We start from the raw sequence: 15,041 nt of genomic DNA on the forward strand, positions 1-15,041 counted from the left end.
GATCCTCAGAGTTTCTGTGTTCTCCCCTTATCCTTTCACATACTGGAGATCACTCCTGGGGAGTGGTGATGCCTGGAAGATGCTTACTCCACACACCTCTTTACACTGCCCATCTTCAAACTGCCCCACACAGATGAGTAGTGATGCCCTTTGAATATTAAGTGAGGAAATTGAGGATTGAGTCTAAAAACCAAACTGGTAGAAGCTTTGTGAACGGTGAACACAAAAGAACAGGATGTCTTTGGCCAGGGTTTTTTGGGGTTGGGGATTTTGTTTGTTTGTATCAGCCCATTATTCTGAAGCTTCTGTTAGTGTTAGCAAATTTAGGCCAGAAGCATGTCTTTTCCAGATTCAGAGCAGATCACAAAACTGCAGACTTTGCAGGAGTAAGTAAATTGAAAGAAATGGCAAAAAGAGGTATGTTTCTGATACTTGGTTTATTTCAAAAGATTTCTTTCACCCTGATCCAGCTGTCCAACTTATAGGTGGCATCACAGTTGCCTTGTGAGGACTTAGAGCTGGGTAGGAACTGCAAGAAGACTGTCTTTGAGATTGTGTTTATGAAAAAGATGCCAGGTCTGCGAACTTCTGATTGTTTTTTGTAATGTGAATTTCCTCCCACATGCATACAAACAAACCCTTTTAATGGCTTCTGTATACTTGCAGGGAGTCCTGTCCTCCCTGTCATAAATTCATTGCTTGCTAGCTCCCACTTGGAAGGTGGCAAAGTCTCTCTGGTATTCTTACTGCTTGGGGACAGATAATTAAGGCTCATTCCTATCCATGTCTGAGCCCTTAACAGGGTTTGTTTTTTATTATAAGGCAGAACATCCTTTTCCATCCTCTAGCTTGGGAAATACTTAAATACCAAGTGTTTGTATAAAGCTTTTTCATTGTAAAAACTATGTAATCTGTAAAAACTCCTGCAAATCTTAGAGGAACCATTGGCATTATTGTTGTCTGAAAGTGTGCTTATTACTAATTGGGCTGAAACAAGAAATAAGACTAATCCGTCACTGTGAAGTGAGAATAGTCATGGGATGTGCATGACCTGAGCATGGGCCCACGTTATCTCTTTGAACTACTGTTGATGTAGGGGGATAGAATATAAGAAAATAAAGATAATGAAGAAAGTAATCTTACCCCTAAGGAGTTGCAGCTGAGCCAATTATCAAAGATTAGGAACAGGCCTGACTTTAACAGGCCACAGCTGTAACCAATGAGAAGAAGAGTGCTATAAAAGAGTGGGGTGGCTGGTTGAGAAGGGAATTGGAGTCAGTTGGCTGCTTTGTGAGGAAGAGTCCCTACTCTGAGGAGCTGCTCATGAGAAACACCAAGAAGGTATGAAACTTTTGCAATAAGGAGACGGCTGTACGGAACCCCTGCAATAAGATGACAACATGTTGATACCTTGGAAGTCTCTGCTGTGCCATCTCCTCCTGCCTGGGAGTGTTATCACCATGCTGTTTTTAAGATGGTCAAAATTACCTCGTTCAGCTTTTCCTGTCCTGTGTTCATATGCAGCTGCTGGTAGCTAGGCTGTGGCTGGTTTGGTTTTGCTTTTTTTATTTTTCCAATGAGCACTTGAGCACACTTTAAGACTGACTGAATGTTGGGCCCTGCTGCCCCATGAACCCCTGTTCCTGGTGTGCTGAGGTGGAGCAGAAGTACTAGGCTATAATGCAGTATGTCATAGGTGGCAGCAGGCCAAAGCAAAGGGTGTTTCAGGGTCTCTGGCCCAGATAGTTCACTGTGCTGGGCTCTGCTTGCTTAGGATGATAAGGTACAATAAGAGAGCACACAAGTTCTGTCCCAGTTTTAATGGTTTTCTGTATCAGCCCTAGTCAAAAGGGCTCTATTAAAGCAGTTCAGGGATCTGTTCCTAGTTTTACAAACTCTCTATGGCCTTATATATTTTGAGACAGGAATAGTTTGTTAAGGTTTAAAATTAAATTTAGAGTTACTACTTCTCTGCCTTTCTGAGGACGAGAAGGATCTGATAGGGATTAAGATGGGTGTCAGTTACCCCCTTCCCTTTTTTCTTTTATTCTTGTTGTAAGTCCTTGTTAACAAATCAGGGACAGAGCACTTGATACGCTAGTGTTAGGAATACATTGATTAAAGATTGACAAATCCAAGTGCTTGTCTGGTTTTTCCAGCATCAAGTAAAATTATACAACTTCCCTACAAATCTTACCTGATGTAAGCACATCTTAAGTGTGTGTGTATTTTCAGGAAAAGACAGATGCACTGGTTTGTGCTCTTGTAGCCTCTTAAAGTGCTGTAATTACATTGGTACATTCCCTGAGTGTGAATGCAGTGTGAGGCACACCTTCTGTTTCACTTTATTGATGTAGGTTTTGGGGAGAGATGATTAACCAGTTGGAAACATTCTTATGCTGGTAATGGCAGCCTACGTCTTTGATGTTGTTCTAGTTTTGATATATTCTTGTGATGGGGGAAACCCAAGCCTGAAACCAAACCCCCAAACATTAGCTCTATTCAAAGTAGTTAAACTATAGATCTGAAGTATGTCCCTCTTACTGCTGGTTCTCTGCTGTCATAGTTTAAGCCCAGCTGGAAATTCTACCAGGCCATTTGTGGGGCTTGCTCAACCCCATTTCTGTTTGCCTCACCCCAGTGGAATATGGAGGAGAATCAAAGTAAAACTTGTATTTTGAGATAAAGGAAGTTTAATAATTGAAAATAAAGTAAAATACAATAATGATGGTAAATAATAATAATGATAAGAAAAAGGGAAAAAAAAATCATGATGCACATTGCAGCTGTTCACCTCCCACTAACTGAAAGGAGCCAGAGCTCCTTTCCTGAACCCAGACTGGCCTCCCTTTAGGGTACTTGCCCCAGTTTATTTACTGAGCATGATGTTCCATGGTGTGGACTATCCCTTTGGTCCTTTTGGGTTGTCTTGCCCAGCTGTACTTCCTCCCAGTTTCTTTTGCATGCCCTCTCACTGGCCAAGTGTGGGACAAGGAAAAAAAATCCTTTACTTAGGATGAACACAACTTCACAAAAATCCAAAACATAAGTGTGTTTTCTGCACTATTCTTAATCTGAATCCGAAACACAGCACTGTAACTGCTGCTGACAAGAAATTAACTCTATCCTAACTGAAAGCAGGACATCTGTGCAGGTATTTTGGGACTAGCTGTTCGCACACAGCTGAATGATGGTGTAAGTAGTTTAGATTCAGTCAAGAAACTCCTAACAAAGTAGTGGTAACAACAGCACTGGGGACCTTTCATTATTTCTATTAACATGTCGTTTTTGTTTGTAGAATGAAATGTGTCTTGCCACACAACAGCTTTCGAAGCAGCTCCTTGCCTATGAAAAGCAGGTATGTTCAGCACATGACTTTGATTTCTTTTCTGCCTCAGCACTTGTGAGGAAGTCTGTAAACTGTGTTTTCTGGAAGCGCTCAGGGCATTTGCTTTACTTGGTATCATGTGAAGGCAGTTGTGAATTTCCCCAGGATGTTCAAGGGAGTTGGGTTGTTTCTGAGAATCTTAAGAAAAGAACTGGATTAGAAAAAACCCAAAAAGGTACAAAATCCAAGTTAATAAATTTATGAAGATACAAGTCAGTTTGTTCCAGTTCTATGAGTTTAAAATGGGTATAATAAGAATTAAGTGTTGTCCAAAATTCATTCATTTAACACAAGAAGAGCAGGGTAAAATGATGTATATTAATGAGCTTCTGTTTTTACATTTATTTTTAGTATTTGTTGCATTTTGTAGAAATATTCATTAGATTTGCAGTAAAACAAGTGTTGTATTTTATATTCATCTTTATTAAGTTATGGACCAAATGTGTTTTTCTATTTCCAGCATTTTGCCTTAGGTAAAGGAGATGAAGAAGTGATAGCTACCCTCCATTATTTTTCAAAAGTTGTGGATGAGGTAATTTGAATTGCTAATATTCTCTTTATACAATACAGAATATTAGTGGTTTTTCTTTGGGTCTCTCCTTTTGATTCAGAGCCTTCCCACTGAAGGCTAGATTTAGAGTAGTTTAATTTTGGATAAAGACGTTTGATACTACCCTTCCATAATGGTTAGAGCTGTTTCTGTGGCTTCTTCCCATATTCTATCCTCAGAGCAAGGCTGAATTTCCTAGGGGAACTTAAAGAGAGACTAAAACAGGATGTGCCATATAGGTTAGGGCAATCTTTTATATAATTCCATATTAAAATGACACATTTCTAAGCTTTAAACACTGCAGTTTGAACCAAAACTTGCTAGGTATGGATGCAGGGCAGCTGTGAATTGGTAAAGTTGCAGTTTAGTTGCTATGAAATCATGCAGAATCCAAAGATGTCTGGGGAAGGCTGCAGTACTGTGAGGTGAAGACAGTGAATCTGTGTGCAGTGAATACTCCCATGCCATGGAGGTTTCTGTTAAGTACTGGAAGTGTTCGTAAATGCTTTTGTTAGACCTGCCCATGTAACATTTCAATATGGTCTTGGTATCTAGGTCCTTCTTGCTTTGGTATCTAGGTCCTTCTTGCTTAGGTTTCGTCAAATCACTCTCTCTGCTGTGAGCAGTGCTGTGCCATCAGAAAAGTCTGTTCTTGTTGGTCTACTTCCAACTTTGATTAAGAAGGCAAAAGGCTGTACTGAGGTCTGCTGTTTGGGAGAGGAGAGAAGTTTGTGGGACAAAAAGTAAGTTAAAAATTTTAGAGCCCATGAATAACTGGGGATGTATTGAGAGGAATCCCAAAGGTTTATTTTTTTTAGGCTTTTCTTGTTGCATGTGTGTTCTCAGGATGCTTGAAAGGAGCATTTGTTATCACAAGTCTTGGAATTGCTTATGTGCCTCCAAATAGTTAAAAACAAGAAGTTTCTCCTTCCCAGGTTCAAGAGAATGGTGCCATTTGGGGGCAGAAAGCTGAAAGTTGCTGCTCAGTTCTGTCAGTCACATTTTCCCTCATGAGAACTTGTTCCATTCCTTGGCCTCCTTTTCTGTGTGTTAGCTTCCCCTTGTGCCTGTTTTAGTTGTCTGTTCTATCAGCATTGAATTGTATTGTCTCATGGGAGATCCTCAGTTCATCCTTACCTGCATGAGGCTGCCTGGAGGTATCCAGGACACTGAGCAAACAAGCAGGATGTCACCGCAACGTGCGGTACCCTCCTGGTGCTCCAGCAGTGTGATTGATAGCTGTCCTACCTGCTCCCATCTCATATTCTTAGCAGGCCAGTGTTGACATGAGAGCCTTGCTTGCCTTCATCCTAAATGGTGCCACATGGGTGCTTTAAAACAGTTGTTTGCTGAAGTTTAGAAACACAAAAACAGCAATGGGGAACTGCTATGAAGGTAAAATACTTGAATGCGATCTTTCATTGCAGTTGCCCCCTGTCGTGATTGTGTCCTTGTTAGTCCTTGTTCATGGAAAGACACTGTAGTTGTGGTGGTGGAACTGTAACTCCATGGCATTGAGACTTAACTAAAACAGGTGAATAAAGGATAATTAGAGTTTAAATCCTGTTGGGTTAAGCATTAGAATTAATGGTCAAGTGAATTGCCCTAATCCATTATGTGGGAACTGAGAAGTTCTTGGATCCTTGGGAAATACCAGGCAGGAATGAAGCATTTAGGGAGAGCATCCCCATCTGTCTTAGATACCATGAGAAGTTGTATTTCAAGCATTGAAGTACATTATATCCACTGGACACAAATGGCTGGTGTATTTTGATGTTCTCTGTGGTTTGGGTTTTTTATGTACATTGTGTCTCAGAACAATTCTCTGTTTCAGCTCAATATTCTTCATTCTGACCTGGCAAAACAGCTTGCAGATACAATGGTTCTCCCAATAATACAATTTCGAGAAAAAGATCTCACAGGTAAATTTTATTCTAAGTTTCAATTTCCCTTATATGCTCCTTCTTGTTTATTTCATCACAAACTGAGACATAATGCCATGTATTAATTTGTTTTTTGACTCACAGAAAAGTTTGAGGTTTTTTTTCCTGTTACAGAATTTCATTGGCAGGTGCATGCTTTTACTCAGACAAAACCAGTTCAAGTTCACCACGTAACATTTTATGTACCATATGGTGCAAGTTTAAAAATACACAGCTTTGTTCTTTGTTGGGTCACTGTGTTTTTATACTAGTGTAATTTCACTGAAGTCACTGATGTTGTAATTGCGAGAAGGGAAATTTAGCAGTGAATTGGGCTTGCAAACAGTATTTATTCCACTTCAGAAGTTTGGGGCTGTTTGACAAGCACAAGCAAGAATGTTGTTTTAACTTCAGAGAATAGTATATTCCCTCCTTTTTAAGGAATCAGTCCTCTTTAAATTCTTGCCATGCAAGGGTAGTTCCACGCAAGTTACCTGATTTCACAAATTTGGGATTTCATTACTTAAACAGCAAGGCAGTAACACAAACATTTTATGTAATTAAAGAAGAAAAAAAACTCATATTCAAGGTCAGGGACAGTCTTACTTACTTATGTAACAGAAATGTGACTTTTTGCAGCAGCATGTCGGTCTTTGGGTCAGTCTTTCTGTCCTTAAAGCTACTGCTCATTTCACTTTTGCAGTCCCACTTATGTCCTTCTTGTAGACATCATTTTGGTGTGAGATAAAATGACTACAGCACAACATTGACTGATTTAAGTTCCTTATAGGATCTGATTGGAAATTGTGAGAACATCTAGGTGTCTATGTTAACAATACGTTGTTTATCATATACTGTCAAATATAAAGGAGAATTTGGATGGGAAGATGTTGATGGGATAAACACTTCCTCACCTCTTTCATACTTTCAGAGATAGTAATTTTTTTTCCATATTTACGGATTCTTCTCTCTTGTTCATTAAAAAAGATATGAAAACACATATGAAGCCTGCAACCACAGCTTCAGCTGCTGCATGACAAAAACCAAAAGTTTCTTCAACTTCCTTGGATGTCAATTTTTTTTTAAATTCTATCCACTTTTTGTGATGCAGTCTGTAGAACAGCATTTTTAGTAGAGACCTGACCGCATTGGAATTTCTTAGAGGGATTAAACAAGGAAGCAAGGAAGAATGACTGTGTTATTGTTTTTATTCTTCATCTTGTTACATCTATATTGAATATTGTAGAAACCCCTAAATACAAGTTAGTTACAAGTGGAGAAATCTTCTGTCTTTTCTTCATCTGAGTCATAATGAAGCATTCTGGGAAAAAAGGTGGAGTGAAACGGATTAATGAATAGGATGTTAAAAATAAAGGTCAGAGACCATGATGACATCCTACAATTTCCCCTTGGTATTTTCACAGTTGCATAATGTGTGTTCTTGTAAATGTGCTTTCTTTGTAGCTTTTTGAGAGAGTTTTTGCCAGTTGCAGCATATGTTGGTGAGGATACTAAGAGTAGCTTGTGCCTGACACTTGTGAAGTTACATTGCCTGTTCAGTCTGTCTTCTCTCTACCTGTATAAGAATCTCATGGACAGTATTTGTAATGCAGGCATCACACCAGCAGTCAGGTGTGTTGGATACAGATTTACTTTCGCAGAGCAGCTTAGCAAAAATGTTCCACACTGAGGGAGATTCATGTACAGGAAAAAGGCTTTAGTTCATACATCTGTAGGTCTTAAATTTCTCAGTATCGCATAAGCACTGTCAGGTTGTTCAGAACTGCTGATCTTGCGTGATAGTGGTGGGCCTATAGTCAGAATAAACGTACTGAAATGGTGCTTCTTTGGACAAAAGACACTGGCAGATAAGGCCTCTTTCTTGGAGTGACAACTTGCTCAATAAAATAAACTTACTCCACCCTTAATTATTCATTTCTCTAGCAGCTGATCTGGTTTAGCATTTTCAAGAGAGGCACAATGTATACATCTCTGCTGTGGAAGGGCTGGAGTGACTTGGGCAGTAAATATGGCATAAATGGTCTCAGTTGAACAAAGTGTTCGCAGCTGGTTTTACTTTGAATATTTCATTTCTCTTTTCCAGAAGTAAGCACACTGAAGGATCTCTTTGGCCTTGCTAGCAATGGTATGTGTCCTGTTTTTTTCCTACTCATGTGCAGCTGCTAGAGCAAAGAAGACATGTTGAATCTGTACACATACACATCACATTTCTAAAAAAAATAATATTCCTTGTCTACAGAACATGACGTGTCCATGGCAAAATATAGCAGGTTACCGAAAAGGAAAGAAAATGAAAAGGTAACAAATGTGAAAGGGAAAATAAAATGTTTTCATCAGCCATTCTGTCTGCATCCTTGTTCATTGTGAACTTCAGAGAGTTCATTGCTTAAATTCACAGTAGCTCAAGAATACTTGTGATTTTGTTTCCAAGCAGACACAAAGCTTTTAAACATCAACTCAGCACTTACACCTGTTTTCTCCAAGTTAGGCAAGTGGTGAAATATTGTGCTCAACTAGAGCCCTTCCGATCCATGGGAGCTTTTCAGATAGAGGCAATCCAAGTGACTATAAATAGCTTTCTATAGGCCTAGAGTTGTACAGCTGAGGTGGTGATGCAGTATCACTGAGCACAATTCATTGTGAACTGCCATGAAGCCTTGTGTCTGCTGGTCCTAAAGCATTGCATTTCTTTGCATGTACCTTCCTGTTTAATTACTCTGTATGGCCTGTCATTCCACTTAACAGTGCACATAACTCTCTGGTAGGACTGTTCTACATTACTCCTTCTTTGCCCACTGAACCGCTATTCTGAAATATGTCCCTTTGTCAAAAGGTGTATGGCTGGCCCTGTCCTGAGAGTGAATCTGTTCTACAGGATGGTTCTTGAAAGGAAATGCCTTACAGATCACAGTGTGATATAGCATACTGTGAATTACTTACCTCTGAATTCTGCACTTGCAGACTTGTTTTGTGATCTCAGCTGCAAATAAATTTCTTGCACAGAGATCTGATCCAGATTTTTAGTGGCGGTAGTTATGTAGTTTGTAGTCACAGGGGCTCCCCACATGCTTTAGTTTCATGACAGATAAAGGCTTGAAGTACTTGCTTTGAGGTTTTGATTTGCTTTCTTTGTTTCTCATCCTTCATTTTAACATGGAGAAGTTCTGTAAAGACAGTGATTTAAAAATAACTTGAAGATGATCAGTAAATATATCCATATACACAGTAACACTTTGTCAACCTCTTTATCATTTTTTGTTCAGCTTAAGGCGGAAGTAGCAAAAGAAGTGGCAAATGCAAGAAGAAAGCAGCATCTTTCATCCTTGCAATATTACTGTGCCCTGAATGCTCTGCAGTACAGGAAGAGAGTGGCTATGATGGAACCTATGCTAGGATATACACGAGGACAGGTATTGACAGCAAAGTGTCTGTATCACTTAGACATGTTCCTGGGAAAGGTAAAACATTGTAGTTCTGGATTTATTTTGAGACCTGACAAATTATAACAAGAGTGGTGCGGAAACAATTTGCATTCAGCTTGCCTAGATTCTAACAACAGATTTTGTTTGTGGCAGATATTTGAATGTTTAGATATTCAGGAAAGACACTAATGAAAAGAAAATCCAATATTCTTCTATGCAAAATCAGCCTAGGGTTCGTTTTTTCACAGCTGAGCTAAAGGCAGTAGCATTTACTTCCACTGTTTACTCAGTCTGCACAAACTCTCCTATGTAGCAGTTCCCTTCCTGGCACATAATGTTCAGCATACTAATGAGGAGTGTGCATGATGAGGAACAGAGCATGCTCTGGAGAGCTGGAAGGACAGAATAGTAGAGAGGATTGAGCATAAGAGTGGCAAATCCTTTTTCTAATTTTTATTTTAACAGCAATTTGATAGAGCATTTCTCAACTCTGACAGTCTGACCCTCCAGAATATCAGGGGGATCAACAAACCAGTATTATCACAGCACTTGATTCTCATTATCACCCATTTTAAGGGTCTTTGATTTTGATGAAAGAAAGTGTTTGGAAAATGAGAACTGGGCTATGAAAAGAGGAAAAATGGATGTGGTGCTCTGTTTGACATTGTAGTGTAGCTCATCATTATCTACATCATCCTGTCTTTTGCAGCCCATGTGCCTCATTTAAAATAGGTAGTGAATGAGGATTCAGTCACTTTCCCCACCACAGGAGTTCACACCGCTTCTCTGTGGTAATTATCCTAAGTGAAAGAACTGCATTGATTTCCTTTACTGGAAACCAAACAGAACTTTCCCCATATTTCATCTGGCAAAACTGCTTTATCTCAGTGCTTTATACAGGGAAGTCTCGGGTTGTCATGGGAATGACTGAATAACCAGAAGCCAGTTGATGCTTAAATTTTGTGATCTGCCTTTCAGTACAAATATGTATTTTCTTAATTAATTACTCAAACATGTGTCTCCAGTTTCACATTTCCAACAAATGAGTAGGTGAAATGGAAATTTTGGAAGAAGCAGTGGCTAATAGAGGGTTCATTTTGACTGAAAACTGGCATCAGCATTTATCATCAGTGGATTTTAGAGCTCTTTCCTCTTGAAGCAGGCTTCAGAAATAGAATAGGTAAATCATTCTTTAGGAGGCCATTCTTTCTCCCCTTTGTAAAGGGAGGCTGTGGTCTATAACATGGTTGCAGAAATCTGAATCTTGGGAATCCTAGGTCCCAAGGTGAAATCACAAGATAAAGTGGATGAAATAGCTAATAAATTGCTTAACATCCAAGAATTTGCTTTTACATCTCTTCCCAGAGTAGATCACTGATTTTTGTTTATCCTAATTAATTGCACACACATCCTATCTGTATCCATGTTTCATGCAGTTGCCAGTAGGCTCTAATGATGATTGATAATACAAGGTCAAGTCTACACCAAGTGCTTTGCTTTATTGTGTGCCTGCTGAGCAATACCAGCTAATAGAATTAATCTTCTGTAACATCATGTGCACTTTGGCCCTAGTAGCTTTTTTTTTAGCTCCTTCAGTAGAACAAAACCAATAGTAAAACTGTAGTTGATAAAACCAATTGCCCTGGAGGCTTCTGCAAGTACAGCTACACTTTCCTGACTGACTTTATTACAGCACTTTGAAAACTTTCATCGTGGAGTTAGTAGTTCAGGTTGGACTGCAAAATCTAATGGATGATTACCCTTCGATAGGGTGGCATTGCACACAGCAGTTCCTAACACCACGAGCCCCAGCCTTGCCCAGTGCTAGTGTGGGAGAAGCTACCTGTTCCCTTATTTGAGTCATTTAGCAAGTTCTTTGGAAATGTACTTGTCAGCAGCCAGCAGCTTACCTGTGTGTGAAAGGGTGTAGAGTTGCAAAAGTGGGAAGTAGCAAGAAAGGCAATGCAGCTGTTTTGCCCATGTGTTTGATCACCTGCCAGAAGTTCAGTCATAATGGGAGCACTGTTAACACTCCCACAATCTGCTCCTTGTCTGCCAAAGCCAAGAGAACCTTCAGTGCCCTTTTTCTTGGTATTTTTCAGATCACCTTCTTTAAGAAAGGAGCAGAGATGTTTTCCAAGAGGATGGACAGCTTTTTGTCATCTGTTTCAGACATGGTTCAGAGGTAACCTAGTGCTTTTGTCATTCCATTGGAGTCCGAGTCATAGCGCTCTAACCTTCAGCACATATGAGAGAGTGCCTCTTTTTCTTTCTAATGAGATTCCTTCTATGCTTACATGGCATTGTTGGGCATATTTTGTTAAGTAACGGGTAGAAAGGAAATGTTTGTACATGGAAAAGAAAATCCTGTCTGTACACTGAAGAGAGTATTTTTATAGTATAGTCAGAAACTATATACTGTAAAGTATTGACATGCTTTCTTACATCCCTGTGTCTCTTCATGAACAGAAAAGCATGGAATTTGGGCTTGAAACAGGTTAACAGTATTAATAAAATAACTTAAAGTGCTCTCTGAATTATAGGTATTTATATTTCCTGGGTATTCTGTAGTAATACAGCAACAGTAACCCATTAACCTCTGAAATTTAGGACCTAAAGTGTTTGATGGTGTAGCTACACAAGGCAAACAAAACTCCTTACCATAGGGAACATATTCATTGCATCCAATGTAGGCTGTATTAGTCCAGTGAGTTCAACCTACTTTGACTAAGTTTTAAATTTCAGTAAACTGCTTTTGTACTCCTACTTTTGTGATCATCTTTCTTACACCTCCCTCCACATCTTGTACTTGTAGTGAAGAGTTTATTTATAATTAAGTCCCTGTAAATGTAAACTTTACACTTGAAATGTAATTGTAATAGAGAGAATATTCTTCATGGAATGATAAAATGTTAAGGGGTTGGAATGGACCATAAAGATAATATCGTCCCAACTAAGTCCTTGACTTTAATCCTTCATTCCTTTCATACCAAGCTGTAGCCAAATCATTATTTATTCTCATTCTGGTGGTACTTTAAATAATGCATATCTGTTAATTTGAGAACCATGCTACAAACAAGTGCTCTGTACAGTGGATTATTTCACTAAATGATTCTTTACTTTTTGTACTTCTATAATTATACATCTTTTCACACTCAGTTGTGAAATAAATCCCTCTACACAACATTTGTACTGACTGGAGGACAGATTTTAAATGCCATTGAAATTGTGAGTTTTGTTTAAAAAGTGTAGGGCATCTTACTTCTGTCTTACAGGCGCAGGGAGGATCTTGCTCTTGGATCCTCACCATAGAATAAGCCCTTGTTTTCCACAGTCAGATGAATTTGAGTGCTGGACAGTGTACAGTAGTAAATGGAAACAATAATAGGCCGCTCAGTTATTTTCCTGAGTCTGGTTTTTGTGTTTAGAGTCTGTCACACAGTAAAGCTTGAAAGTACAACTCAAATCTTAACTAGTAAAGGAGTGTGATGTCTGTGGAAAAACCAAAAGAGAAGCTTGTAAAATTCTGAATGGCACTGTGCAGCACAGAATTACTGACACAGGACGGAGTTTCATGACTTCAGTTTGCACAGCCACAGAAAATTGTGCTGCCCACTCTTCTCCTTCCTTAGTGCTGGGAATCACAAGGCCTCAGTGAGTCAGATCTGCTTGCTAGTCAAGCTAAAAGCTTTTTATTTGTCATATTTGTTCTTTTGGAACAACAAGCTGATGTGACCCATTGTGCAGCTACAGAATTTCAGTGGTATTTAAAAGCATTTTCATTTATACAGTGAATATTGTTAATGGTGTAAAAACACAGGAGATACCTACACTAACGCATTCTCAGTGACCCTTTGGCCTAATTGCCACAAATGCATATAACTTCAGAATTGTCAGCACTTTTCTTCCTGCCTTGGAGATGGGAGCAGCACATCTTAGAAAGAGGAATATAGCCTCAGAAACCATTAAGGTGCCAGGGACGTTTTGTCAAAAGCATTTTGTGGTGCAACACAAATGACAGATCAAAAGATTGATTGAAATAACACTGAAGTAAAAACTGACAGCATAGTTCCATTGTATTTAAAAATGGACTTTAAATAATTGTTATTCTGACATTCAGTGATGGAGTGAAAAGGCATTAGTTTGCAAAATATGGTCTAATTTAATTCAGATCTGATGTTTTCTGCATCACACCAAAGCAGAACACAGTATTATAAACAAAGAATTAAAGGGAGACTTGAGCTATAGGTCTTTTTACTGCATTGTTCTGAATTCATTAAAATCCATTACCAGTTAATAGGTGGTGTCAAGGCAGGAATTCCTGTGTGTTACAGCCTTGGAGGCATTAGACAGTTCTGAGAAAGTCAAGAGATCCTCTAGTACAGCCTGCTTTGAACTATGCTGTTATAGTAGGGCAATGTCTGTATGTGTTTAGCAGTGTAAATTCATAGAAGCATTACTTTTAGAAGCTGTCTCTCAAAAAATAAACTTTACTCTTTTTTCTCAACACATCTCAACATTTCTCACATGCTCATTTTAGTATCACAGAACAGTATTTCCCATAAAGTCTATTTGAAAAATAAATTTCATCTTTGCACTACCCTCCAAGGTAATCTCAGATGGTATTTTTGTTCATTTTGGCTTATAGATGTTACCTGTATCCTGGGATAAATGGCTAATGATGGCTTGGGTTTCTTTTTGTGTTGTTGGTGGTTTTTTTCCAGCATACAAGGAGAGCTGGATGCCGAAGCTGAAAAAATGAGAATATCCCAGCAGGACTTAATTGCAGTTAATGAATCTGTTTACACCCCAGATTCTGATGTAATTTCACCTGCAATCAATAGAAATCTCATCCAGAAGGCTGGCTACCTTAATCTTAGAAAGTAAGAAGATTCTTGTTATCTGTTGATTTGTTTAGTGGCTACTTTTTTTGGGGGAGGATCATAAGGACTCATCAGGTATTGATGTTTGAGGGTCCTAAATCACTTTGGTAGCTCTACTTTTCAGTCTCTGAGTACCTCTGTCATCTTTGGTAATGTATTTTTGAAGCTTTAACCAAATTAGGGACATTTGAGACTGTTTTTCTGAAAAGAGAATTTTGCTTCTGATTGAATGTACCTACAGGAAAAATTTCCTGTATTCAAGTGGCTAAAAATTAGAAGCTGATGAGACTGGGTTCACATTGTTCCCAGATCTTAAAGGAGACATGGGGTTTACAAAAACAGCTGTACTTTGTAGTTAACATGTGTTTTCATAAATGACCTTTTTTACATAAATAAAAGGTTTATGGTCAATGCAAGTTTGTAACTTTGAATGTGTATCATATGTAGAATTACCTCTGCAGATTTTACATATAAAATTTTCCATAAACTTCCACAGAAGTGAGGTATATTGGTGGCATATAATAACCCTATTTCTGTGATTAAATATCAGTTTATTATTTTATCTAGTAATTTTTTTCTTTGTGAGTATACATCTAATAATTTCTCTCGGTAGTCCAAAAGCTGGATTACACTATAATAGGACTCTATAGCTAAGCAAGAGAGGGACTCTCAGATAGTACTGCAGTAGATACTTTTTTATATTATGATTCTTTGTGCTAAAACTGCTCACAGTATTTCATGTCAGTTACTCAATACTCTTTTATTCCTTAGCTAGAAGATACGATTTTTAACTTGGATGTTTGGAATTAACTTAATTTTTCAGTTTTCATTATGGATTCGTTTCTGCTAGGAACA

The 15,041-nt window shown here is 38.6% G+C and overlaps 2 protein-coding genes across 4 annotated transcripts in view; one reads left to right on the top strand and one right to left on the bottom strand.

The window, feature by feature from the left end:
- The window catches only part of APPL2 (adaptor protein, phosphotyrosine interacting with PH domain and leucine zipper 2), a 33,713-nt gene that overhangs the window by 11,998 nt on the left and 6,674 nt on the right, over positions 1-15,041 (top strand). For 2 of the 3 annotated variants that reach the window (XM_036401482.2, XM_036401481.1), the window contains exons 3-10: positions 3,299-3,358; positions 3,849-3,920; positions 5,773-5,860; positions 7,965-8,006; positions 8,121-8,179; positions 9,145-9,291; positions 11,406-11,488; positions 14,028-14,186. In XM_036401482.2, the coding sequence (XP_036257375.1) occupies positions 3,299-3,358; positions 3,849-3,920; positions 5,773-5,860; positions 7,965-8,006; positions 8,121-8,179; positions 9,145-9,291; positions 11,406-11,488; positions 14,028-14,186 (710 nt within the window). Of the gene's footprint in view, positions 1-3,298; positions 3,359-3,848; positions 3,921-4,561; positions 4,682-5,772; positions 5,861-7,964; positions 8,007-8,120; positions 8,180-9,144; positions 9,292-11,405; positions 11,489-14,027; positions 14,187-15,041 lie in introns of those variants that run through there. The other variant, XM_036401483.2, reaches the window with a different exon arrangement.
- Positions 7,051-15,041, bottom strand: part of WASHC4 (WASH complex subunit 4) — a 53,549-nt gene continuing 45,558 nt past the window's right edge. The window contains exons 34-35 of the transcript XR_004981867.2: positions 8,822-9,045; positions 7,051-7,181 (exon numbers count right to left, since the gene is read on the bottom strand). The gene's annotated coding sequence lies outside the window, so the exon portion shown is untranslated. The remainder of the gene's footprint in view (positions 7,182-8,821; positions 9,046-15,041) is intronic.

The sequence above is a fragment of the Molothrus ater genome, chromosome 5, assembly GCF_012460135.2.
Source record: "Molothrus ater isolate BHLD 08-10-18 breed brown headed cowbird chromosome 5, BPBGC_Mater_1.1, whole genome shotgun sequence".
Lineage (NCBI taxonomy): Eukaryota > Metazoa > Chordata > Aves > Passeriformes > Icteridae > Molothrus > Molothrus ater.